The 26081-nt window shown below is 38.9% G+C and overlaps 1 protein-coding gene across 1 annotated transcript in view; it reads right to left on the bottom strand.

Annotated features, from left to right (window-relative positions):
- Window positions 1–26081, bottom strand: part of cdk19 (cyclin-dependent kinase 19) — a 48817-nt gene continuing 22736 nt past the window's right edge. Inside the window, exons 4-14 of the mRNA XM_024291108.1 lie at window positions 25467–25607; window positions 16747–16804; window positions 16387–16518; window positions 16178–16321; window positions 15816–15885; window positions 15656–15728; window positions 14539–14636; window positions 14345–14423; window positions 13839–14078; window positions 6484–7571; window positions 1–3437 (exon numbers count right to left, since the gene is read on the bottom strand). Of these exons, the coding sequence (XP_024146876.1) occupies window positions 7458–7571; window positions 13839–14078; window positions 14345–14423; window positions 14539–14636; window positions 15656–15728; window positions 15816–15885; window positions 16178–16321; window positions 16387–16518; window positions 16747–16804; window positions 25467–25607 (1149 nt within the window). The 3' untranslated portion in view covers window positions 1–3437; window positions 6484–7457. The remainder of the gene's footprint in view (window positions 3438–6483; window positions 7572–13838; window positions 14079–14344; window positions 14424–14538; window positions 14637–15655; window positions 15729–15815; window positions 15886–16177; window positions 16322–16386; window positions 16519–16746; window positions 16805–25466; window positions 25608–26081) is intronic.

Here is a 26081-nt window from a genome sequence, read left to right as displayed (position 1 = left end):
TCAGACAAAGAGTTTTTATTACAGAGGATATAAAATAAATAAGGAGGACTTCCTCTCAGCTGACATTCATTCAGGAAGTTTGACAAAAGCAGCTAAACACATGTTTTGTTCCAATCCTCCCTTTCTGGACCATCGCTGCCTTCTCTACACACTACATGAAATTACAGGTACAGAGGAGCGTGCACAGACGCTCCGACCTGATTGGTTCAGCTGTGATCGGGAAGCAGCTGACTCCTGCCGGTCTGAGAAATCGAAGGGAGGTTAGGGTCAATTGAATTAAAACTCTCTGAAAACTAAATTTGATTTAAAGCAGACCTTACATAAATATATTTTTTTCAATTAAAGCAGGTTTCTAGATGAGTATCCACTATTCTCCAAGCAGTACTTTTCCTTAGGAGACCTACAGTGGAAGCAAAGACTGATTAGTTCAGCTGACCTGTCTGCCGGTCCAAAAAAGCTGGGACTGCGGAGCAGCTTGACCTCGGACAGGAATGGGACCATATCCTTCCAAATCTGCAGCTACTCAGTTTAGGCAGATAATGACTCTCATCAGAGAAGGAGAAGATGCTCCATCCTGTGCTCAGAATGACCCTAAATCCTTCCTGAAACTGTAACATGTCTCCTCTGTTGTGAACATAATCTAAGGAAATATTTGTACTTGTTTTTTTATCCAGTCTGCAGTTCCTTAACTTCCTCTGACTCGGCAGAAGTCACGATTGCTGCAGGATCAGGAGCGTCCGTCCGTCTGTACAAACTCTGGGACCATAAGTGCTCATGTTCTGCATTGGAAAAAAGACAGGCACATGCAAAAAGTATAAAAAAAAGAAAAAAAAAACTTTGACAGGAGAGCGCGGCCTTGAAGTAAACTCTGGCAAAATAACTTTAGTGTCTAAAGCAAGACATTAAAAAACATTAAATATTTTTTATTTACCACTAAATATCTGAGCGACGACAGTGCATTCAAACACAACTATTGGATCCATATCTAAATGAGAAAGTCTTAAAATACTTTTTATGTACAGCGTTTCAAAAGGAATCTGTTTCTTCCAAAATGCGGAAAAGATCTAGAAATAAGCGACTTCTGAGTGTTTAGAGGTGAGTAGAAATGAGTAAAGGTTTAGATGATGAAGAAGGTTCACTCTCTTGTCGATGAACCCAAACTCATTTGGACAGACATTGAATGTCACTTGCATCAACTCAGAACAAAACTAGGATATCATGAGGAAGCAGAGTGTGAAAATCTCAACCTTTTTAAATGCTGCTTAAGGTAATTAAGGTTACTGCTCGATTTCTGAAGATCCTTGTTAACCCAGCTTAGGTCAGATTTTGACTGGACTTCACGGATCTTTTACTGCTAATTTGCTACACAGTACATTACCGCATTCACAGTAACACAAAAACGTGGCTAATGAGTAGCAGTGCCGAACTGTTTTCTTTCCATGTTACTAACAATGTTTGGAGCTAGCGTAGTCACAGTTACATGTGTTTTAGTAGTATCAGTCTGTCTTTTTACATGCTGCAAACAAGGTTGGAAATTACAAGTATTGTGAATATGCTAACGTGGCTAACATGTAGCGGTGTCAGACGTGTTGATTACAAGTTTGGGACTAAGCATAATCACAGATAGGTTTGTTTTAGTAATAGTTGTGTGTTTTTTAAGTGTTGCAAACAAGGTTGGGAGTTTTCGGGAATATGCTATTCTGTAGCATATTAGCCACTGCTACACGTTAGCCCCGTTAGAGCATTCACAACAACACGAACATGGATAACGTGTAGCAGTGCTGGACTGTTTTTTTTTTTTTTAAGCTACTAACAAGATTTGGAGTTTGCGTAGTCACAGTTACATGTGTTTTAGAGTCTTTTTAGGTGTTGCAAACAAGGTTGGGAGTTACAGATATTGTGAATATGGTAACGTGGCTAACATGTAGCGGTGTCAGACATGTTGATTACAAGTTTGGGACTAAGCATGGTTAAAGTTAGGTTTGTTTTAGCTGTATTAGCTTGTTTTTTAAGTGTTACAAACAAGGTTGGGAGTTACAGGTATTGTGAATATGCTAACTGGCTAACATGTAGAGGTGTCAGACATGTTGATTACAAGTTTGGGAATAAGAATATGGATATGGAATCAATTTTACTTGCAGTATGATTAGGGTTTTCCTTGGAAGTGAGGTGGGAAGTACATCCACCCCAAGAGGAACCCAGAGGAGAGCACCTAGACCTCCACAACTGGAATTAAGATGGAAACTACAACTTGGGCATCTTTTGGTGAAACATCCAACCAGGAGGAGGTAGACCCAAGAACATGTCTCTTGACTGGCCTTGTCATAATCCTTGAAGAACTCTAACAGTCAAAAGGCCAATCGGGGGGTCTGGAGTCCTTGTTAAGGCTGGTGTCATTACCACTAAAACCCAGGACAATTGGTAAATTACAGATGAGTGGATTTAAAACCCAGTTTTATGAACCTCAGTCACCATCAAAAAATTGTCCCCTCTATAGTCTAACAACTGTCTTAGATGTTTTTCTCTCCTGAACAGTCAACCTTATTTGCCTTTCGTGAAAACGGTTTTACGACTATCCCAAAAGGAAATTCAGAGAAATCTTGACACCAAACTAAATCCTTAAAGATCATTGATTGGGTTGGATGGAGTTTTTCAAACACTGCTTCCACATTTGATCCTATTTACTTTAATAGATAATGCCACAGGGTACTAAGTCTGACCAGAAGATGTCTAATTCAATCATAAAAACACTAAGTGAACTTCTTTTCACCCGATGGGAGCTGCCAGTTTCTACAAAACGTTATGCTACACGATCAGTGTGAAAATACAGACAGATGAAAAAAAGGCACCATCCACACTAATGAGGAGGTTTTAGGCTCTGCGGGGACACAGAGGAATACCTGTGGAAGCAAGACAGAAGGCTGTGACGGCTGAAATAAGGGCTATACAGTGAGGAGGCATCAGGACATTTGAAGAAATACAGGAGAAAAAGGAGAGGCGCAGAAAAGAGTAGTAAATATGCTCAGGTCCTGATCTACTTCTATGATACTTAAGGCAGAGGAAAGCTTACAAAGTGGGTATTATTTGTCCATGTATGGAAATAATAAATATGATTGTATACTATCCATAAATATGCATTTCTTTACAATAAATCATTTAGAGTACATCTTAAAATGCTGTGTGAAGAGAGTACGGGCCGCTGTACAATAATGACAGGAACGAAGTGTCAGCTGTCAAACATCAGAAAACCTGTCAGCTTCAGTCTGGTTTCTTTGCATAGGAGTTGTTGGACGGTCAGTCAGAAGAGTATGGAGACACTTCACTGTGAGCTGCTCTTCATGTTCTTTGCTTCACGCTCTGCAGGGATTAGAAAACCTTTGAATAGCTGCTGGTTTTGATCCCGGTTGTGCCGGACTGACCCGGTTCCTCTTCTGGACCTGTGTGCCAGACATAAAAAACAGGTGATGGTTAGAATCGTGTTCACACTAAACCAACTTGAAGTATCTATAGAAACAGCAACAAGGATGAAATTTGGTAAACGTTTCTAAACATCTGCAAACAACCTGAACCCCAAATTTAACCCTCTGGATATACAAGACATATAAGTCACATAATCAAGACGTGAGACCAATATTACATTCTGTTACCAAGACAACCATCACTTCTTCTTTGTGAAGTAAAAAAGGACTTCACATAATTTCTATTGTAAAGACATATTAGTTCCCAAATAAACAAGCCACAGTTAAAGCTATTTCGTTGTGATATTTTCCAAAAACAGAATAACAGGATGTTGTAAACATACATCACTCTACTTTCACTATCCAAAATTCATCAGATAAAGGACTAAAACATATTAAATTCTAAAATCAATTTGCAAATATTTGATAACTCCCAGCTATTCGTTTTTTTAGATATGCCAACAAGACTGCACCAAGAATTGAAAGATCATGATTTTTGCAGATGACACTGTCATCTTATTAGAGTAGCAACTAGGTTCAAGAAAAGCTAGAGAGTTGGAGATTTGGTCAGGAAGGGATAGAAGGTTGGTACAATAAGATGTGAGGGACCAAATGGATTAAAGGTAAAGAAGATGGAAGACTTTTAGTACTTAAGAGGCAACAGACCACTGCCACATACAGCGTGAGAATGAGGAGAAGAGGAAAGTGTGATACTGTTTGAACAGACAGCAAGTCTGGTGTGATGTGTGACAAAGAAGCGTCATCCTAAATAAAAAAAAAGGTGTAAAAAAGGATGTGTTGTAGTATATAAAAAACTGAGAAAGACGAGAATTAGAGCCTTAGATAATGAAGCGACAACACAGTCATAGGTGCACCAGAAGAACAGTTCAAATGAGGTATGTCTTGAGAAGAAACAAGGGAAGCTAGATTAAGATGGTTGGAACGTGTTCAAAGAGAAGATCCTAGATGTATTGGCAAAAGGATGCTGAAGTCAGAGCTGCCAGGTCAGATGTCTGCTTAGAGACTAAAGAAGAGATTTATGAATGCAGTTAAACAGGACATGAAAATAGTTGGTGTCAAAGAAGTGGGTAAATTGGAGGCAGATGAGTAGCTATGACGACCCCTAAAGAAGCAGCATAAAACTGGTCATTTACAGTCCAATTCAAAGTTCTGTTTCCAAAAATCTCAAAGGCTTTTTAGAGAACATGATGTCAGAAGGATGACAGTGCAGTTGTTTTTTCACCCTCTAGGTGTCAGTCTTCCTCCTTCCCACACCAGGTGGTTTTTGGAAAACTCAAAAGTTTGCTTGTTCTCAACTACTCTCAGAAAGAGAGCGAGTCATGTGACCAGGCTGCACCAATCAGAACAAAACAAGGTCAGGCGAGTTTTTCATATACGGTTCAGTTGAGCTGAAGCAAAAAAAAAAACAACACACAACTCTAAGACTTTGGTTCAAAGTAAAGATAAAAAATCAATTAAAAAAAACAGCAGAACAAAGTTGTTTTACAAGTATAAGAACTTGCGAAGAGAGTTCAAGTGACTGGGATTAAACTACATGTCAGTGACTTTCAGGAAAGGTTTCAGTTTGAAGAAAAAAAAGCATGAAATGGGATGCTGGATGAATGGAGGATGGTCGTGTTGTCAGCTAGATCCACTTTCATATTGCTCCAGATTGAGAGATGCATCAGGTCAGAGGCAGTGACGTTGAAGCCTTCGGGAAAAAGCCGTGTTCTACAATTGTCAGAAACTTTTTAGTCCCCAAAGAAGGAGGTCAGTCGACTATTATGAAAAATCAGGTTACTCCATCATTGGATTTGTTCTTCTCTGTTGACACGGGTGAGGTTCACTGTGACAATGCCATGGTATATCAAGATCAAGGAGTGAAATAATGATACAGGGAGTATGATGTCCTTTTTACACATGCATTTCAGTCCAAACTAGTGCTGCCACAAACGATTATTTTAATAGTCAACTAATCACCGATTATTTTTTACGATTAGTCGACTAATCGCCTCATACACAAAGTGGATGTAAAACACATATCTTAATCATAATTAGCTTTAAACTAACTAAGAACTAGATATATTCACATTAGCATTATTGTAGATAGAATGTAAGCTGAATTTGGTTGCAAAAGATGCTGGTGACAACAGCTGAAGATGTTGATAGCCAGCTAAAATATTAGTTAAAGGCCAAATTAGCCTTAAAAAAAGCCTAGGTTAGCCAAAACAGCTAGCATGTATCTGAAATATTAGATAAACTCCAAAATGGCCTGAAAAAAAAAACATCAAAAAAGCTTAAGTTAGCCAAAAGAGCTAGCATGTAGCTGAACACAAAATAGCATAAAAAACAAACAAACAAAAAAAAGGAATTACCCAAAGCAGCTAACATGCAGCTGAAATATTAGCTAAATTCCAAAATAGCCTAAAAACTAAAACAAGCCAAAGTTAGATAAAAAAGCTAGCATGTAGCTGAAAAATTAGCTAAACACAAAAATAGCCTAAAAAACGAAAAAAGCCCGAATTAGCCAAAACAGCAAACATGTAGCTGAAATATTAGCTAAACTCCCTGAAATATTAGCTAAACTTCCAAACAGAACTAAAAAACTTAAAAAAAAGCCTGTTAGCAAAAACAGCTAGCATGTAGCTAAAATGAAAACTCCAAAATAGCCTAAAAAACCTTAATAATTGCCAAAATAGTCCAAAAAGCTAGCAGAATATCATTATAACTTTCAACTTTACTAAATTCTGACTCCGTATAATAGAAAATAACGAGTAATCGACTATTAAATTAGTTGTCGACTATTTTAATAGTCGATTAGTCGTCGATTAGTCGACTAATCGTGGCAGCCCTAGTCCAAACCTAACATTAATGAAACTTTGTGTGATGTGCAAGAAAAAAAATGTGCACTGGTTCTACTTTTCCATCACATTGAAATATTGGGCAAAATTGATCCAACTCTAGACAGAAATTTCAAAGTGCTATTGTTGGATGGATGGATGGTGTGTTTGTAGGGAAGACTCACCAGTTGTTGTTTCCAGGTATCTGCAGGTGGGTTAAGCGCTCAGTGCAGTTCTGGTAGGTACATGGATGACATGCATAAAGAAGACACACACACTCACACTTCCATGCACACACCCTCACACACACATACACAATAATACCTCATAGAACAATTTGAAATTCGGCAGTAACAGTCTGATGAAGCTCATTTCAGGACTAGTTTCAGGTTTGGGGGGTTCTCTTAGCTGCCCTGCACATTATGCGCACATTTGTGTTCAGAAACCGTCAGAGTCTGAGGGTCCACCAAAAGATGAGCGTCACTGCCAGCTTCTCCTGAATGATCTGTGGACCACGAAGGGCGAGTGTTGAACGCGAGTGTTTGTGATCAAAGTTTCCAGAAGCTGTAGAATCAACTTCCGACTTTGAGATGAATCGATCTAAATACAGAGACATGATAAGAAAAAGCTGCTGATGAATCCCTGCAGTTAGAAACCAACAGTCTGCTTCCCCTGGAGGAGCGGCTCTTGCAATCCTTCTCTTCAGATAATCCACAACAGGAGACGGAGGCGATCTGTTTCAGTTCCTCGACTCCACATGTAACATTCAGATTGACATCAACAGTAAACCGCGGAAAGACATGGAATAGAAGAAGGTGCTGCATAATTTACATATAAACAGAGCTGAGGAACTTCCCAGCTCTTAGTCTGACTGATGCCTTCAAATCCACCGTTTGTTTGGAGTCATTTTAAAGATCTCTCAGCAGCTGCGCGAGGCAGATATTGTTAACTTGTGGGGTGTTTTTTTTTTTTTTTTGGTTGATGTGAGTTCTAGCCTTTGAGCTTGACGCCACTAAAGGCCATACGGATAAAGATGCCAGCTGAGGTTGAAATGGAGGATGGAGGAGTTGGAATGTAAACACCGGCTGCCGTCTGCTGAGGTCGTTGAGGATTGGTTTGCAGTGATGAGGAGGGGGCTCCTCTGCTGGTTCCGGGAGTCTCAGTAACGAGGGTACTGAGAGCTCTGCTGAGAGGATGACGAGTAACCCATGGTGTTCTGGGGCTGGGTGGAGCTTTGGGTGTTGCTTTGGTAACCGAGGCGGGAGCTGGAGTGCTAAAGAAAGATGGAGAAAAACAGTTTGGTCACCTAAGCACCACTGAGCTCCAAGTTTAGCTCAACAGTTTTCGTCTTTATCACAGTCTGGTTCTTCCTAATAGTTGTTTTTAAATCCTTCTATCACAGGGGTGTCAAACTCAATCACACAGGGGGTAAAATCCAAAACACATCTTAGGTTACAGGCCAAACAAGTTAAACATTTATTGAACACTCTAAAACGAAATTTTTAAAACTTTTTGGCCACTGAAGATGCTATTACTGATAGCTTAAGATGCTGAAATTGATAGCTAAAAACACTGAAGCTGAAAATACTGAAGTTAATAGCTGAAAAAAAAGTTGATAGCCAAAAACACTGAAGTTGATAGCTGAAAACACTGAAGTTGATAGCCGAAAACACTGAAGTTGATAGCTGAAAACACTGAAGTTGATAGCCGAAAACATTGCAGTTGATAGCTGAAAACACTGAAGTTGATAGCCAAAAACATTGAAGTTGATAGCTGAAAACACTAAAGTTGATAGCCGAAAACATTGAAATTGATAGCTAAAAACACTGAAGCTGAAAACGCTGAAATTAACAGCTGAAAAAAGTGGATAACCGAAAACACTGAAGTTGATAGCTGAAAACATTGAAGTTGATAGCTGAAAACACTGAAATTGATAGCTGAAAACACTGAAGTTCATAGCTGAAAACACTGAAGTTGATAGCCGAAAACATTGAAATTCATAGCTGAAAACACTGAAGTTGATAGCCGAAAACATTGAAGTTAATAGCTGAAAACACTGAAGTTGATAGCCGAAAACATTGAAGTTAATAGCTGAAAACACTGAAGTTCATAGCTGAAAACACTGAAGTTGATAGCCGAAAACATTGAAGTTCATAGCTGAAAACACTGAAGTTGATAGCCGAAAACATTGAAATTGATAGCTAAAAACACTGAAGCTGAAAACGCTGAAATTAACAGCTGAAAAAAGTGGATAGCTTAAAACACTGAATTTGATAGCCGAAAACACTGAAGTTGATAGCCGAAAACATTGAAGTTGATAGCTGAAAACACTGAAGTTGATAGCCGAAAACATTGAAGTTAATAGCTGAAAACACTGAAGTTCATAGCTGAAAACACTGAAGTTGATAGCCGAAAACATTGAAGTTCATAGCTGAAAACACTGAAGTTGATAGCCGAAAACATTGAAATTGATAGCTAAAAACACTGAAGCTGAAAACGCTGAAATTAACAGCTGAAAAAAGTTGATAGCTGAAAACACTGAAGTTGATAGCCGAAAACACTGAAGTTGATAGCCGAAAACATTGAAGTTGATAGCTGAAAACACTGAAGTTTATAGCCGAAAACATTGGAATTGATAGCTAAAAAAACTGAAGTTGATAGCCGAAAACATTGAAATTGATAGCTAAAAAACACTGAAGCTGAAAACGCTGAAATGAACAGCTGAAAAAAGTGGATAGCTGAAAACACTGAAGTTGATAGCTGAAAACATTGAAGTTCATAGCTGAAAACAGTGAAGTTGATAGCTGAAAACACTAAAGTTGATAGCTTAAATACTGAAGCTGAAAATGTTAAAGCTGATAGCTGAAAACGCTAAAGTTGATAGCTAACTAAAATGTTAGCTAAGTGCCAAATTAGCCTAAAAAACTAAAAAAAAAACTTAGGTTAGCCAAAACAGCTAGCATGTAGCTGAAATTATAGCTAGACTTCAAACTAGCCTTTTTCAAAAATGAAAAAAGCATATATTAGCTAAAATAGCAAGAATGTAGCTGAATTATTAGCTAAACTCCAACATGGACAAAACAAAACTGAAAAAATGCCTAAATTAGCCAAAACAGCTAATGTGTAAATATTAGCCTAACTCCAAAACACCCTAAAAAACGCTTAAAAAAAAGCCCAAATTAGCCAAAACAGCTAACGTGTAGCTAAAATTATAGCTAAACTCCAAAATAGCCTAAAAAAATCGTAGTTATTGCCAAAATAGCCCAAAAAGCTAGCAGAATTACATTTTTTTTTACTTTAAAGCTGTAACTTTTTCACATTATGAATGATAAAAATGCAGGAATATTATTCCAGAATAAATCAACTTAAACCTTAAATCTTCTTCTTCTTTTCCTTTCGGCTTTTCCCTTCAGGGGTCGCCACAGCGAATCAGTTTTCTCCATCTAAGCCTGTCTTCAGCATCCTCCACTCTAACACCAGCCACCTTCATGTCTTCATTCACTGCATCCATAAACCTCCTCTTTGGTCTTCCTCTAGACCTCTTTCCTAGCAGCTCTAGACTCAGCATCCTTCTACCAATATATTCACTGTCTCTCCTCTGAACATGTCCAAACCATCTCAGTCTGGCCTCTCTGACTTTATCTCCAAACCTCTAACACGTTCCATTGGTACATCTGGTATCACACAGTAATTAAGACAGTTAACATAGAATATCTGCAACTATTTTTGCTTGTTCAGTTACTGTGATCGATAATTGACAACAATTTCAAGATGTTGTGCTACATTATAATTGGACACTGAACCTTTTAAGCTCAATTGAATTGCTCAAGTGAATTTGTTCATTGAGTGTCCCTGCAGTTACATTATTATTCCAGTTGGTGGTGCTACAGGCCCAGCTTGCTTTATTATTGATGTTATAAACCATTCCTGCTTTCCAACACAAGCCAGTGTTGCATTAACCTTCACATTAAAGGAATACATTTAGTCAGTTGAGCTTAATGAGGTTTTGTTGGGTAGTTACATTTGTATGAACGTTGGTTTTCTAAAACGCTGTCTTCCAGATGACTCCAAACTATAATGTTGCTTAAACACTGTCAATATACTGGGAAGATATGTTTATGGGATGTGTAGCACACAAGCTGTTGAGGAAAGTAGGATACTGTAGTGTGGGTCAGCCAGCATCTTTTTACCGTTTGTCTTTGAGGCTGATTTAAAGGCAGTTTTTCAGCTCTTAGGTTGCTCCCATTTTGACCAAAATATATTACTTTAGTTCTTCATTTTAACCACGAACAGGGTCACCAAGGCAGGACAGACATGTGTCAATCAACTGACCACACCCTGATTTAGTGAAATTTGGATAAATATAATCATGAAATTTGGACACACAATTGCTTTGGATGTTATCTACCATCAGGTGTGAATAAAAGGTTTAAAGTAGTCTATTTTTGTCATGAAATTGGTTTTCTCATTGAAGCGGTTACTTGGTGAACTGGCATGATTCAGGTTATACTTATACAAAGAGGGAGTAACCCTGCACAGCTTTTATAAAGTGAAAGTATTGAGTGTTACTGTCAATCTAATGACCACACCTCTGATTTTGATCTTGGATGGTCGTGGTGAAGGTAGACCTCTGATTTCATCCAGGTTTGGTTACAACTATAGGGAATTTGCTCACAGTTCAATATGTACCTCGATATGAGCGTCATGGTTTGATATGTATTGAGCAAGAAATAATAAACCATAAAATCCAACTATTTCACAGATGATGACTTATTTTGCAAAGAGAAATACCGTAACAAAAATTCAGATTTTTTAATCACACTTAAATAGAACTCTTGTATACTTGTAAACATTACAACTTACAATAAATGCAACAATTTAAGCAGTTCTCTAAAGTTTTGACGGCTGGATGTCATAAACAATCTCAACTGAACCAATTTAGAATATTTAGAACTGACTTACTCGTCCAAATAAATAACAGCAACACAGGTTAAGTGTAGTATTCCTTAGCTCTCAGTTCTTTATTCATGTACCTAAATTTCTCTGTTGTTTTTAGCATTTAGCTAAAAAGCTGGAAAAGAAAAAGCTTGGAGCAAGATTCGTGAAATTTGCACCTTTTCAACCAAGCCTCTTCCAACTGTGAGTGCATGCGCTAGCGACAGTTCAGTGTGAACATCTATGCTAAAAGTGCGTTCAAGAACATTGCATAAAGTCCTTTGGGCCTTCAAATTAGGTAGTAAAGCACTATATACTGTAAGTATTGGCCATTTACCATAAAAAAACAAGACAATAATACATTTCTAAAGACGTAATTGCCATGCTTTTTTAAATGTGACCACAGAAATGCATTACAACATCGTGCTACAAACGTGTGTTAGTGATGTAATGCTGAAGTGTTTACTCTGAGCTGTACACATCTGATAGGAGTCAGCTGTCTTTCCCTGAAAATGTTGCCCCTCAGTGGCCTCATGGAATCACCTCCATACCTCTCTCTGATAGTCACATGGCCTCCTCTGCTCACACTCTGACATTAAACTCCACTTTTCTGACATGTGTCATGTGTTTCTGTCATCTCTCAGTCTGCACCCTCAGCTCTCCTCTGTGATAAACACTGATAAATGGGACGCCTGACAGGAAAACAGATGCGACACGTCGTTGAGGTATCCGCTCTGTCAGCAGGGCGCTCTGGACTGGACGCCACTTATCTACTGGTTTTGTCTACTGTGGAGATGCACGTGTTTACTCCACAGGTTCCCCTTCACTTTCAAACAAATGCTAGTGGAACTTAGATGGCAGGATTACATAACTGTAATGGTCAAAATGTTGGGCTGCCAAGTCATTACCCACAACAGAAATCAGGTTTCCAATGTCCAGAAAAAGCTCACTTCTACATTAATGGGTTTGGACCCTGAAGGCAGTTAAAAGCCTGGATTCTGCTTTGACCTTCAAAAGCAGGTCGGGCAGAAAGGGCGTCTGTCCATCTATCAACATGTCGTTAGCAAACTGAAGGTAAATAAGTGTGAATCAAACTCTACATTGAAGCCACTTTCTCAATAAAACTTATTGGCAAATATTCATCTAAGACTGTCATGAGGAACATCACTAAAGACCAGCAGAACCCAAATCACACACGTTCTCCATCTAACAGACAAGCTGCTGGTCAACAATTCGTTCGTCTAATAATCTACATTAATGATTTTTACTCAGAAAATGATTTTGAATGTGTGTTTTTATGCTTAAACACAAACAAAGTGTGTCTAGCTTATCTTTATGTATAATTTGTTCAAAGGACATTATTGAAGAAATCTTGATTTGCAAATGAGCAGCTTTGTGAAAAATCATTTTTGCTTATTTCTGCTTAGTTACATGTTTTCATGGTTTCATTGAGAGGTGCCGCAAGAAAACCTTGCTTATGAACTGAAGCTTTAGAATTAAACAATTATTTTGACTAATATCACAACAAAGCCATATTTTGGAATAGATGCCAAAAGCTATGTTATTATTTGTTTTGTTTAGCTACCAAAATTTAAAGGATTGAAAGTGAAATCTTAATTTTTTTTACTTTAAACTGTAAATTCATGTTAAATAACAACATGAATGGTTAAAATACTTTTCTTTTAAGAATTTGGTATTTAAATTAAATAATCAATAAGTATGGTCTGTCCTCCAATGTGTCCTTTGTTGTTGACATTAGAGTCATAAATCACGTGCCTTTTTTGAAACCAACAACAGATAGCAATAGATGCTGTAGCTCCACAAAACAAAACATGAAACTAGAGTTACAGAACAAACAAGAAATAAAGCTTTAACAGTAAAAAAAAAGATAGTGCAGAAGAGCAGAGAGACAGTGGGGGAAAGTTAAATTATTTGTTCATCTTGAAACAGCTTAAAAAAGATATACAATAATTCCGTACAAAAAGCAAGAACCTTCCACTTTTCTAGCCTAAAAAATTCAAATTGTGTATTATTTAAATCACCAAGTATATCCAACAGGTAGTCCCAGTGAGGACTGTAAGGAAGCAAATCATTACTTCAGACGTGGCTGCCAATTTTATCAATATTTTTTACCAATGTCTTGCTCAGATTTTTTCTGAATCATGATTTTATAGTTGATGATTTCAACATCTAACTAAAGCCAACAATAGACAGCAGTAGGTGCTGTAGCTCTACAAAAACAAAACAAAAAAAACGTGAAACTAAAGTTACAGAACCAAAGAGAAGTTAAAGCTCTAACACTATAAAAAGAGAATGTAGGAGAGCAGAGAGGCGGTGGGGGAAAGCTCAACTATTTGTCAGGTTATAAGACAGGTTTTTTTTTTATTTTCCCTAAACATGGCATAATCATAATTAAAAGACCACTAGGAACACTTCTGAAAAGAAAAAGATCAAGCTTAATTTTTCTTATACATGTCCTCGATGATTAAAAAAAAAAATGCCACAAGAACATGTTAAAAACACAATTTTCATAACAGTGGATCTTCAAAGTTTTTAAAATGTGAGAAAGCTGACATCATAAAACTCAAAAATCAGCAGAACTTACCTGGTATTCTGACTGTAAAACCCCCGTGCCTGAGGAAGCTCCAGAGGGCCCGAGCCGAGGTTTCTTGTTGGGTGGACCCTGATCCTGACTGTGCTGCAGACCCCCACCCCCGGTGGCTCCTGCGCCTCCAGTGGTGCCGTTGGTTTGGGCCGAGCTCTGCTGGGAAGGGGCCTGCTGGGCTGTCGTCTGTTGCTGGTTCTGGGTCTGAGTCTGGCCTGCTGTCTGCTGGTGCTGCTGGGTCTGATTTTACGGAGACACAGAGAAAAAATGTATCCTGATTACCTATTAGATCATCCAGTTTACATAAAGAATGTATCTTAGACAGAAATAATTTGAAGAGATGTTGAGGTTGTGGTGTGTAAAACATGCATGACAAAAACTAAGGGACACCAAAAAGAAATGTCTCCAAAAAACAAGCTACATTTGGAACTATTCATTATTCAAAGTAAATATATTTGTTTTGATGAAGTGGATCTGAAATATACTATAGAACCATGTGCTATTACCTTTTCTGTTTTCTCCTCGGGCTCATCTTCGTTCAGAAATTCTCGTTTGGGGTAGGGGATCTGACATCCAGCAAACACGCTTAACAAAAAAAAACACAAAAACACTTCAGGCCAGTCGGATATTTACAGCAGAAACTCCAGATAAAACATGAACATGTATCCTGCTGAAATAGAACTTGTGTAAAAAAGCTCACTCTGTGGTTGGTAACGGGTCCTCGAGGAAGTAGGGGTCCTGAAGCGCCTGCTCAGATGTAATGCGCTTGGTAGGATCCATAGTGAGGAGTTTCTGAAGCTGGAGGCAAACAGAACAGTTTTCTAGTCAGCTTAAGAATGAGCTGGACAATAAAACATACAACTCAGTCTTGCTTTGAGTAGCCCCATAAAACTGACTCAACTGGACAAGGAAAGCCAAAAACTCCAAAGAACATTGTTCCATTATTAATCGTTAAAGTTTCTCTATTTTGTCATAAAACAGATGTTCCAGTGTTTTTGACTCTGTGTTTCTCTCTTTTTTTACATTGCTTCCCATAATATTATTGAAACAGTTACCTACTTTTACTGTGTCTGTTTTGTACTTGAACAGATGTTCCATTGTTTTAAGTTCTATTTTTGTTCATCTCTTTTATGTTCTTTCTAATCTTAAATATATTTTGTCTAGTTCAGGGGTCTGCAACCTTCAAGACTTAAAGAGCCTTTTGGGTCCATTTCTGCCAGTTTTCATTCACCTTTTAGAAAAATAAGATACTGATTTATATTTATGTTTTTGCAACTGACATGATACATTTAAATACACTTTTGTGTTTCTTGACATAATTGAAACATAAGCATGAAGAGAAACTAGCTTTTAAAAAAAAAATGAAATATTTTATAACTTTTGACTTCCTTCCTTTCAAAATAAAAGACATCTAGTGGGATCATGTCAATGCAGCAAATGCAGTCATCAATGATTAAAACTGTCAATTTTACTGTTTTTGGTGCATTTCAGCCACAAATATTACCAACAAAAACTAAATCAGAGCTAATTAAGTGACCCCTACCATAGATTAAAACTTTAAATCCTTGAATATGTTCAAAAATAGAAAATCTGTTTTATAATCCAGTGGATTATAATTTACTGTAGATTTAATTCTGGTTGCGTTTACTGACAATAAATTGATTTTCTGTGATAAATGTAGCTCAAAATTAAGTCCAAATGTGCTGCAGGTTGCAGACCCCTGGTCTAGTTTGATGTTTGGTGCTCTCTTTGCCCAGCGCCTCAAGACAGCACCTGCCGTGAAATATAACTGAACTTAACTGAATCGCCACACTCACCAAAAGGAAGACCTTGCTGTCGGGTTTAACTTTATGCTTCTCCATGTATTTGATTAAGCTGCTGTTTGCATACCTGCCAAGTGAGAACATTGCAACACAGGCTGTGACATTTTGTTATTTTAGTCTTTATGGGTTTTATGATGGACAGATTGTTGCTCACGTTGTCCTCCTGAAATCCTTTTGGAGGGTGGGGTACTCTGGCATCTTCCTGATGTCTTCCCAGTCTTTATCTGGGGAACACAAACGAGTCATGGGGTCACAAAATAAAGATTATTTAAAGTTTACACCTTCGGTAATCACTCATGAAAAGATCTGTTGGAAGTTTAACCCTAAAATGTTGCTGGCGACACCTAGATAACTGACACTCTTTGGCATTACGCAGTTCTTTGACCGTTTATGGGATTGACATGAATCATTGGCTGGTGAGTTACTGCAATCAAAAGAATGTCGACATTGGAGCTAAAGCTCTAGTGTTAAAGAGTTAAGAAAAACTTCAAAGTTTCAGAAGAATCATCAGCAGACCTGCAGGGAAACCCATAACGGTGAATATCCGGTCTAGCTGGTCGTGGTGGAATGGGTTGCTGGTCTTGATGTCCTCCTGCCGACAGTGAAAAATGGGTTCTGACGTCAGCAGCTCTGCGAAGATGCAGCCGATCGCCCAGATGTCTGAAAAACACACGACAGCATGAGTACATCTATACCTGAAGGCAACCCTCAGATGTCTGACTCACCTATAGCTTTGGTGTAGTGCCGGGCGCCCAGCAAGAGCTCAGGAGCACGGTACCAGAAGGTCACCACCACCGGGTCCAGGTCTGCCAGTGGCTTAAGGGGCGAGTTAAAAAGTCGGGCGAAACCCATGTCAGCTGCAGGGTTGGAGCAGAGGACAGGAACAAAATTAGAAAGATATGAGAGGAATAAAGGCCAGGCCAGTGGATAAGGAACAAGAGATAAAGGTGAAACTGTCCCTGACTCATACAGTTCTTTGGTTGCAGCTGCAAAAAAACAATAAAATCTATAATTCCGCCTCAGCAGCTCTTCAGCATCTATGTAAGATGTGAATGTCAGGAACACAGTGTGAAGATTTCCCTCACCTATTTTGACTCTTCCTCGCTCAGGACCTTCTCCCATCACCAGGATGTTTGCTGGTTTCTGTTGGATACACAAACATGGCATCTTATATTGAATTCCTCAACACTTTGGTCCACCAAAAACATCAAACTAGTCAAGCCACATCAAAAAAATATAATTGTACAAGTTATTTGTATTACTAGGGCCAATAATCTACTATATTTCTATTAATCTTTTGTTGTATTATTGTTTTGCAGATGTTTTTTCTTTTCGTTTTTCCCTTTTTTTTAACAGTGCATTATTCTACTTCCTGACTGACTTTTGAACCAATTTCCTCCATGCCTTTTTTCCACTATAGAAAGTAGGGCTGCCACAATTAGTCGACTAATCAACTATTAAAATAGTCGACGACTAATTTAATAGTTGATTAGTCATTACTTTATATTATATAGAGTCGGAGTGTAGTAAAGTTGAAAGTTATAATGACATTATGCTAGCTTTTTGGACTATTTTGGCATTTATTTAGGGTTTTTTAGCCTATTTTGGAGTTTAGCTAATATTTTAACTTCATGCTAGTTATTTTGCCTAATTTAGGCTTTTTTTGTTTTTCAGGCTATTTTGGAGTATGGCTAATATTTTAGCTTCATGCTAGCAATTTTGGCTATGTTAGGATTTTTTCTATTTTTTAGGCATTTTTGACATTTAGCTCATATTTTAGCTGGTTATCAGCTTCAGTATTTTCAGCAGCCCAATTCAGCTTTCAGCATTCACACTAGCATTATCACAGGAGATGCTATATATCTAGTTTTTAGTTAGTTTAAAGCTAATGATGGTTAAGATGTGTGCTTTACATCCAGTTTGCGCGCATGACCTGATTAGTTGACTAATCGGAAAAAATAATCGGTGATTAGTCGAGCATTAAAATAATCGTTTGTGGCAGCCCCAATGGAAAGCAATTAGTTTGCATAGATCTTTGATCAGATCAGATGTTTGTTTTAATTAAATAAAACTGGACTTATTTTTCTATGATGGTTTGAACTTTGAGAGTTCAAACAGGAGAGAAAAGTAAAATGTAAAAATGTCTGTGAAAAGTGCATAAAGTGTGTGCATAAAGAGTTTTACAGCATTAAAACATTTATAATAATACTTCACAGATTTCATTTATCGCACATTATTTTTAGAACGTGATCTCTGCAATAAATGAGGGAACATTGTATTCAAAACACAAAAAGAAGAATTTGAACCGACAAAATAAAGAAAATTTAAATTATTTAAATTAAGGACAGTTATGCTTTGATGCACAGAATGTGATTTTTTTTTCTACAATTTCTTGTATTTGATGGTATATTTTTGATTTTGGTGCCTAAAATGTCTTTTTTGGTGAAGAATATTCTGTTGTGTCACTTTTGATTTTTTATTCTTAAATGTTCAAATGCATACTTTTTATTGCTGAAAGGTTTTGTTTTTAGTTGAAGCAAGAAGTTTGTTGGAAGGAAAAAGTAAAACTGTCTTTTTGTAAAATAATTCATCATTCATCAAAGTTGATCCTGTCCCACTATGAGTAAAAAAATATGGTTTGATAAAACGAAGTGTAGATTGTGTGTAATGAATAAGAGAAGAAGATGAATTTTGTTTCAAATCTCAGTTGTAAAATTCTCCCAAAATGTATACAACATAAACAAATCTGGTTGAAATAAGAATAGTTTTCCTAACCTGCTTCTGCAGGCCTGATCAGGGATCCTAAAATAAAGATGTATTTGTACATGTTATTTTTATGCAGTGCAGCTGCTTGGGCATCGAGGGGCTTCGACCTCTGACCCTCTGGGCTGCAGCCATTGGTGTATATCGAATTTCAACCACATGACCGTGTCTGTCACGCTTGTAAAACAAGCCCGCTCAGAAAACCATCAGGACAGGAGTCCCGGAGCTTGTTGCAAACATTGTTAAGGATTTTTCAACATTTTTACTGCTCATTTTAATGCACTAATTCAATTTCATAATTAACTGACCAAAATGTATTATGTTTTACCAAGGTTTTATGGTGCCAGCTATTCTCTAGAGTCCTATGGTGAAAAGTGATGTGGATGATTGAACATCTGGAAAACAGAACCTTTTCTTGACCCTTCACATCTGACACCTGCAGCTACTCCTAAAATTATGGAGGGATTTTTGTGCCACCATATTGCAAGCAAAAGTTACAGTTTTGAGATCAAAATTTTCTAAATTGCAAACAAAATGTAAAGTGTTAAGAAAAAAAATCATAATTTGTAAATAAAAATATTTGATTTCAAAAATATTTTTGCGATTGCAGCACAAACATTTTTAGATGCGTAGTGCCTCATCTCACTTTCGCTTTATCTTTGATTTTGCGTTCAACATTTTCTCTCAGCGTTACATTTGTGGTACCCCAAACAGCCTGCTGATTGGTCTAGATCGGGGGTCGGCAACCTGCGGCTCCGGAGCCGCATGCGGCTCTTCAAGCACTCCCTTGCGGCTCAGTGGCGCTTTTTCAAAAATGTTTTGATAATAATTTAAAATGTTGGAAGGAAATATATTGTGGTGTTTAGGGTGGAGGTGGAGCCACAGATGACTGGCAAAATCAATCCAGACATCATTTGTGTCCCATACACTGCACGATCCCTCGTGATTGAAGTACAAAGCGCACACGCAGGCCATGGAGACCTGTTGGTGTCAACATTTTGACTACCTTTTTTTTAACAGTTCCGGACCACTGAACAGCAGACACTGTGAGGACCCTCACTCATACACACACCACTCTCACTCATGGTGCCGGTAAAACACTCAAGTCCCATAATGCAACACAAGAACAGACACTAACTCCACCCACTAACAAGGAACTATTTCTAAATTAACAGTCAGGCTGCCACAATATTTTTGTTTTAATACGATTTCTGTAGGAGGACAAACATGACACAAACATCCTTTACGTTTTCCAGTTGTTGTGAGATGAGTGTAGATGCTTCCACGTCGGCTGAGTCAGCGCACAGCAGAATTCCTGCCCGTGCGTCTGGAGCGCACGTGAGCGCACGTTGCTACGCGGGTTTTGAAGTCGGGTCACGAGCTCCACGTACAAATCGGCACGCATTGAGCGCGCTGAATCTTCAATCCGGTTCAAGATTTCCACGCACAGTCGCGGCAGCTCAGAGCTGTAACTGTGCGTGGAAATCTTGAACCGGATTGAAGATTCAGCGCGGGAGCTGCTTGTGGGCGGAGTCTGCTTCAAAGCACAGAAGTACCAAACGTGATCACGAAGGAGAAATGAATCATTACGGTTTGTGTCCGCTCAGGTTAATATGACACCAAGATGAGATGGGCGCTAATGAACAGTAGAAGAAGAATAGAAGAAGAATCTCCTCCCGCCACTGCGTGCGTGACCGCGCTGCTCCGGTGTGGATACCACCTGCTGAGCGCGGCGATGTGCAGGTCTCACACACCGGCCGCGTGCGGTGCGTGGCGGGGAGGAGATTGTCCTTCTATTGTATTTTTACTGTTCATTAGCGCTGATCTGCATCTACAACAGGGAGAACCGAAAGTAAAAGTGTTGAAAATCCCCCAAATCTTTCTGAAGACTTTTGTTTTCACAACTCTGTCCTTTTAAATGTCTGACTATAAGACTCACGCGCGCTCCAGACTTGGAGGGCAGGAATTTAGGTGTGCACGCGCTTATATTGACTCTTCATTGAAAGTGTTGATTGACGCGGCCAGTGTGGAAGCACCTTAAAGGTGCACGTTACATTTTTGTGTTTTTTTTTCAAATCCTCTAAATAAAAATGACATAAAAAATCGTATTTCTTTATTGCATTTCTTTAATTTCCTCAAAGCAATGAAACAAACTGTAATTCATTCATATTGTAGTGTATTGCTGTCGGTCTGGCAGCGCAAGGAATTGTGGGTTACCCATTCTTTTGCCTATCTGACTGAAATTGGATTTAAGTTTGGGTTTTCCTCAACGTGTTTTGTTGTCTGACTGTTGAACATTTGTTGAACATTTATGATTTTGTCCTGTTATGTTTGAATTCTTCCTGCACCTGGAGTGAGAATGAGGGAGAGACTGATCAGGACCCCCTCTCGTTGTGTCATTGAGGGATGTCAAAATAAAAGCTTAAATGTTCATTATGAGGCTATTCAGCTTTTGTCAGATAGTTTAACGCTGCAATGTGCCACCAACTTGTCATGAGGTCAAAAATGAAGCTTGTATGACACGAGGACACTCAGCAGGAGAAATAATCGTTTATTCGACACATTCTCCATGTGTTACTACCAGTGTACGACTTTTAAAAGCTGTTTCAATTTCTGCGGCTCCAGACACATTTGGTTTTTATTGTATTGGTCCAAAGTGGCTCTTTCAACACTTTGTGTTGCCGACCCCTGGTCTAGATTCTATCCAATCAGGTGTCTCTGCCTGGCATTGCAGTGCTCGGAGGCCTAAGCAGACTTGGACTTTGCATCGGCTCTGTTCGGTCAGAATTCTTCAACCATGCTGTCCCGTTTCTCTTTGAGCAGGAGCAACAAAGCTCAAATATACAACAGGGGGTCGAGATTGATTCATGTTAGAGTAGCGACCAGCGTGTTTAAAATGTCTGCAGCAGAAAAAACAACATTGCATTACTTTGCAATTATGATTTGTATGAATGAGCTATAGTTCTTTTTTTCCCAAATCCCAAAAATATTTTTTTAAAGAAAAAAAAAAAAGTTTGCAAACGCAAAAATATTTTTTGCAAGTAAAAAAAAAAAAAATTGCAAGCATGATAAGAGTTTTTGAGAGCAAATATTAAATATTTTATTTGCAAATTATGATTTTTTTTTCTTAACACTTTACATTTTGTTTGCAACTTGGAACATTTTGATCTCAAAACTGTGACTTTTGCTTGTAAAATGGTGGCACAAAAATCACTCCATACAAAATCTGTATACACAGGTGTAGGATATAAACTGTTATCACTAAAAATATAAAGTAAACATGTATTTAATGAGCTTAGTTCCTTTGAAACGTGCCTGTTGTCTAAATAAGAGGGGAATTTCACTGATTCAAGATTTTCTTTCGGACTAAAACATGGTGTTTTTCCACTGCAAAAACAGAAATTTCAGTAAGTAAGGTTTGCAAGAAAGTAGCAAAATAATCTTAGTTTGAGTGATTATCATTTTTTACTTAAAATAAGAATTCTTGCATGGTAAAAACATTTTTTTTTGATTAGTTTATAAAAAATCTGTCAATGGGGTAGGAATTTTTGACCCATTTCTAACTAAGGGGGCGGTTTTTGTAGTGTTCCCTGTGTGTCCGTGTGAATGTGAACTCATTTCTGCCTGGGTGGGAAAAAAAGGAAACATCTTGTCTCCATAGAAACGGCACCCATGAGGAGAGCTGTTATTTACACCCACGACACGCTGCGATCTGCGAACACAAAGAAGAGTCTCTTTAAAGACTCCAGCCTCTTCTTTAAAATGTGAAGTTTCTGACCTGAAAATCATTTGACCCGATGAGAAATTTGGAGGAAGGTGTTTTATGAAATAAAGAAAAAATGATGGAAGATCCCATAATCCCTGCGATATTTTGTGTACAGACACTTAAAAGTCATGTGATGAGGCCTGTCCCTGTCAACAACAATATGCAACTTTTCCACTGCGCTATTATTTACTGGAAAACATGACGACATGAGGGAGGGGGAGCTCCAACTTGTGGATGAGCCCTCGCTCCTTGGTAACAGCAGAGGAAGGTTACCTGCTCGGTCAGCATCCTCTCTTAAGCAGCAGTGCATTGTGGGTGGGGGGGACTCCTAAAAAAACCTCTAATGGGCAGGGAGGGGTTGGATCGGATTGTGGGGGATGGGCGGGCTGCAGCGGTGCAGAGACATGTGACCTGAGAGACGCAGTGCATGCTTCTCTGCAGCACAAACACACGTTATGTAACGGCGGTGGGAGGAGCCCCCCCCCCCCCTCGCCGCCTCCCTCCCTCCCTCCCAAACTGCACAAAGAGAGTCACATGACGTGTCTGTGTTGTGTCTCCGCACAACAACACCACTGCCGCCTGTTTCCTGGTTGGACGGGGAGGCAGACACCTGCAGCGAGCGCTGTTGTTTGCTCCCGCATCCAGACCTGCAGGGGCGGAATTGTTTGGGTCAGAGCCAGAACGGTTCTGCATCACAATGGCAGGAAGCCCTGGCAGTCTGATAATCAAATAACGGCACCAGGAGTCTGGGTTTATTCTGGCTGAGCTGAAAGCAGCCGTGAGAGTGGGAAGATAAGAGAGCTAAACAACTGAACCTCCACTGAGGAAGAGCTTCTGAACACCTTCATTACAGCAGGTTAAGATCTCACTTCACCTCCAGACGTTAAAAACAAACTGTTCCTAAATGAAAGTAAATGGATAAACACAAAAATGAATGAAATCTGTCCAACGTTATTGTCTTTTTATGTTAAAGTCTTATGTTAAAGTCTGCTTCAATTATAGAGCATCCTCGGAGTGTGCTGCCTTTATGAAGGAGCTTTTTAAAAGCTTTCTGATGACATCAGCAGCATGTCTATAGTAAACATGCAGGATGACATTAACACACATGGGTGCTTGTTTAGACAGACCTTCACTAGTAAAGACAGAACTAATAAACCAGTCAGGAATCAGAAAACGTAACTCTTATCGTAACTTTAGTTTTTGTGCAGCAGCTGACCATATAATCTCTATCAATAAAGTTGCTGCATGAGCTCCATTGAAAAGGATTGTTGTACTGCTTTTGTGTTTCTCTTGAGGGGAACTAGAGGTCATTTGAAGACCCAGAGAGCCCAGCCAGCAAAGCCAAGTGGGCCCCATATAGTTTAAAAGTGGCAGAAAATGTGGGCCCCGAATGGGTTTATGCGCAGTTTCCGTGGTGATCACTCCTGTCTGCCCACATTGGCTTAAGTGGATACTCAGTGGGTAGGTTAGCTACGCTAGCCAGCTAGTCTGTGGACAGCAGGTCTACTCGCTACACCGGAGCTCGCTAGCTTGATACAGATCAGCATGCTAGCATGCTACAGCAGAGCTTGCTAGGTCGATACAGATGAGCTTGCTAGCATGCTACATCAAAGCTCACTAGCTCGATACAGAGGAGCTCGCTAGCTCGATACATTTAAGCTTGCTAGCATGCTACAGCGGAACTCACTAGCTGGCTACAGGGGAGCTGTCAGCTGAATACAATGGAGCCTGCTAGCTTGCTACAGAGGAGCTTGCTACAGCAGAGCTCGCTAGCTCGCTATAGATGAGCTCGCTAGCATGCTACAGTGGAGCTTGCTAGCTCGCTACAGTGGAGCTCGCTTTCAAACCAAATGGGGTCCACTTGGCCTTGGTGGCTAGGAGTCTGGTCATTTCAGAACAAACAGGCAAACCCCATGTTGATTATTCAAATTGTAACCAAACATTAAATCAACTTTTTTTTATCTGTTGATCTCTATAAATGGGGCTTTAAAAGTGCTGTCTATTGGTCATTGCCAATTTTTTGCTAAATAAAATAAATGTGTTTAATTCTTGAAAATATAGTCAAAAACTGTCTCTGTGCTTCCCCCTACAGATTGAAACGAGGTATTGCATTTGAATTTCGTGATTGGTCAAACCATTAAAGTCCCACGTCATGATCTGCAGCTCCAGTAATAACAGTCCTGTTCCCCAGCCCCACCCCTAAGTCTGACTGGATTTTTTAAATTTCTGCTGTGGGTGGAGTCAGTCTCCAACTTCCCTGTTTGGTTACCCTTTAAACACTTTCATAGGAGATGATGCTTTACATTTTATCATATTTTTTGGTGTTCAAATCATGTTTCTTTTGCATAGTTTGGCCAGGGGTATAACTTATTATTTTAAAACATTGATAAATAGCCACAACCACTAGAGGGCACTGTAGGTGTGTGTATCAGTGATTGCTCCTCACAGCAATACAGAAGAAGACAATACGGTTGTACGATGAGATTTGCAGAAAAATCTCTAAATCAATTGATTTAGTGATTTAAAGTAATATAATAGTATAATTGTTACTAGATTTCTCCGATGTTTCATGAAGCTAAATAAGCATCAATCCCCTATGTTAGTGAAACGTGCATATTTACATTCTGTTGTTGTTATCTATTCTGTTATTATGATTTGCCTCTCAAGATGACATGCCCGTTCTTGGTTCTGTATTTTGCAACTTTGGAGTGACTTATAATTAGAAAAATACATCCATCTATTCTTAGTTTTTAGCTCCAAGACATTCCTGTCAGGTCTAAAAAAACACTCTCCTTACAAATCCTTAGCATTAAGAATTCAGAAACACCAACTGCTTGTTACTGTGTCCCAAGTAGTTCTTCAAACTCGTTTACTGTCAATTTGTGGCAGTAAAATATTAGTCAATTATTTGTGTGTCTACATGCAGTCACTGGGTTAGGCCAACAAGTCTTCAATCATACCCATGTCTTCTTTACTACACTGTGGCTATTTGAGATTTTTGACAATTTTTTTCAAGGTTCCGGTTTAGGTTAGTTTCAAAGACTATGCCACTTCCTTTCTTTGAATTACTGAACAGCTCATTTGCATTCACATTCTAGTGAACTCCATCAGAGTACTCTTGAGTATATATAACAAGCAGCTATGCAACGTTTGTTTGGCTAGCATCGAAGTAGAGAAGAGCTTTCTTTCCAGTCCTAACAAGCAAACTATCTGAGGAAAATAACTCTTGATCCAGACTGCTGTTCTTTAATCTTTGAGTCTGAACTCGATTCTCACCAGATCCCTGTGGAGAACCCAGTTGGCGTGGAGGTAGTGGATCCCATCCAGAATCTGATACAGCAGGGACTTCACCATCCCGCGAGGAAGCTGCATGGGTTTCTTGTTGGCCTTGGAGGCGCGGTGGAACTTGATAATGTGCTGCAAAGGGTTGTTTTAGGACATTTTGAAGAAAATACATAAAAAATGAACCACATCATCCACTTAAGCCTCATTTCCACAGAGCAGTGCGGTATGGTCTGGTCTGATCCAGTCCAGAATGTGTGCAATTCCATGATATAATGAACCCATTAGGTGTGACCAAAATGTACCATTTTTGTTGTCCATAGAAAAATGGAACGGACTAGTTAGGGCGGAGCTACTGTTGAAACCTGTTGATTGGTGGAAATTCATTGCAACAAAAGAAAGCGCCAAGAAGGCAGCTCTGTTTTAGTTAATAGCTTCACCCTACAAGTGCCGTGACGGTCCAAATGTAAGTGGAAACGTTCACTTGAGTTGTCTGGACCATTCTAAACTGGACCAGGCTATACCGGATCGTACCACTCAGTGGGAGAAAACACACATTTGGTCTAAAGTGACTCTATCAAGCCAGGTATGTTCCTGGTCTTCTTTTGA

Source organism: Oryzias melastigma, linkage group LG24, assembly GCF_002922805.2.
Source record: "Oryzias melastigma strain HK-1 linkage group LG24, ASM292280v2, whole genome shotgun sequence".
In the NCBI taxonomy this organism is placed as follows: Eukaryota; Metazoa; Chordata; class Actinopteri; order Beloniformes; family Adrianichthyidae; genus Oryzias; species Oryzias melastigma.
The sequence above is the reverse complement of the archived record's forward strand: the minus strand, read 5'-3'. Positions and strand labels throughout refer to the sequence as shown.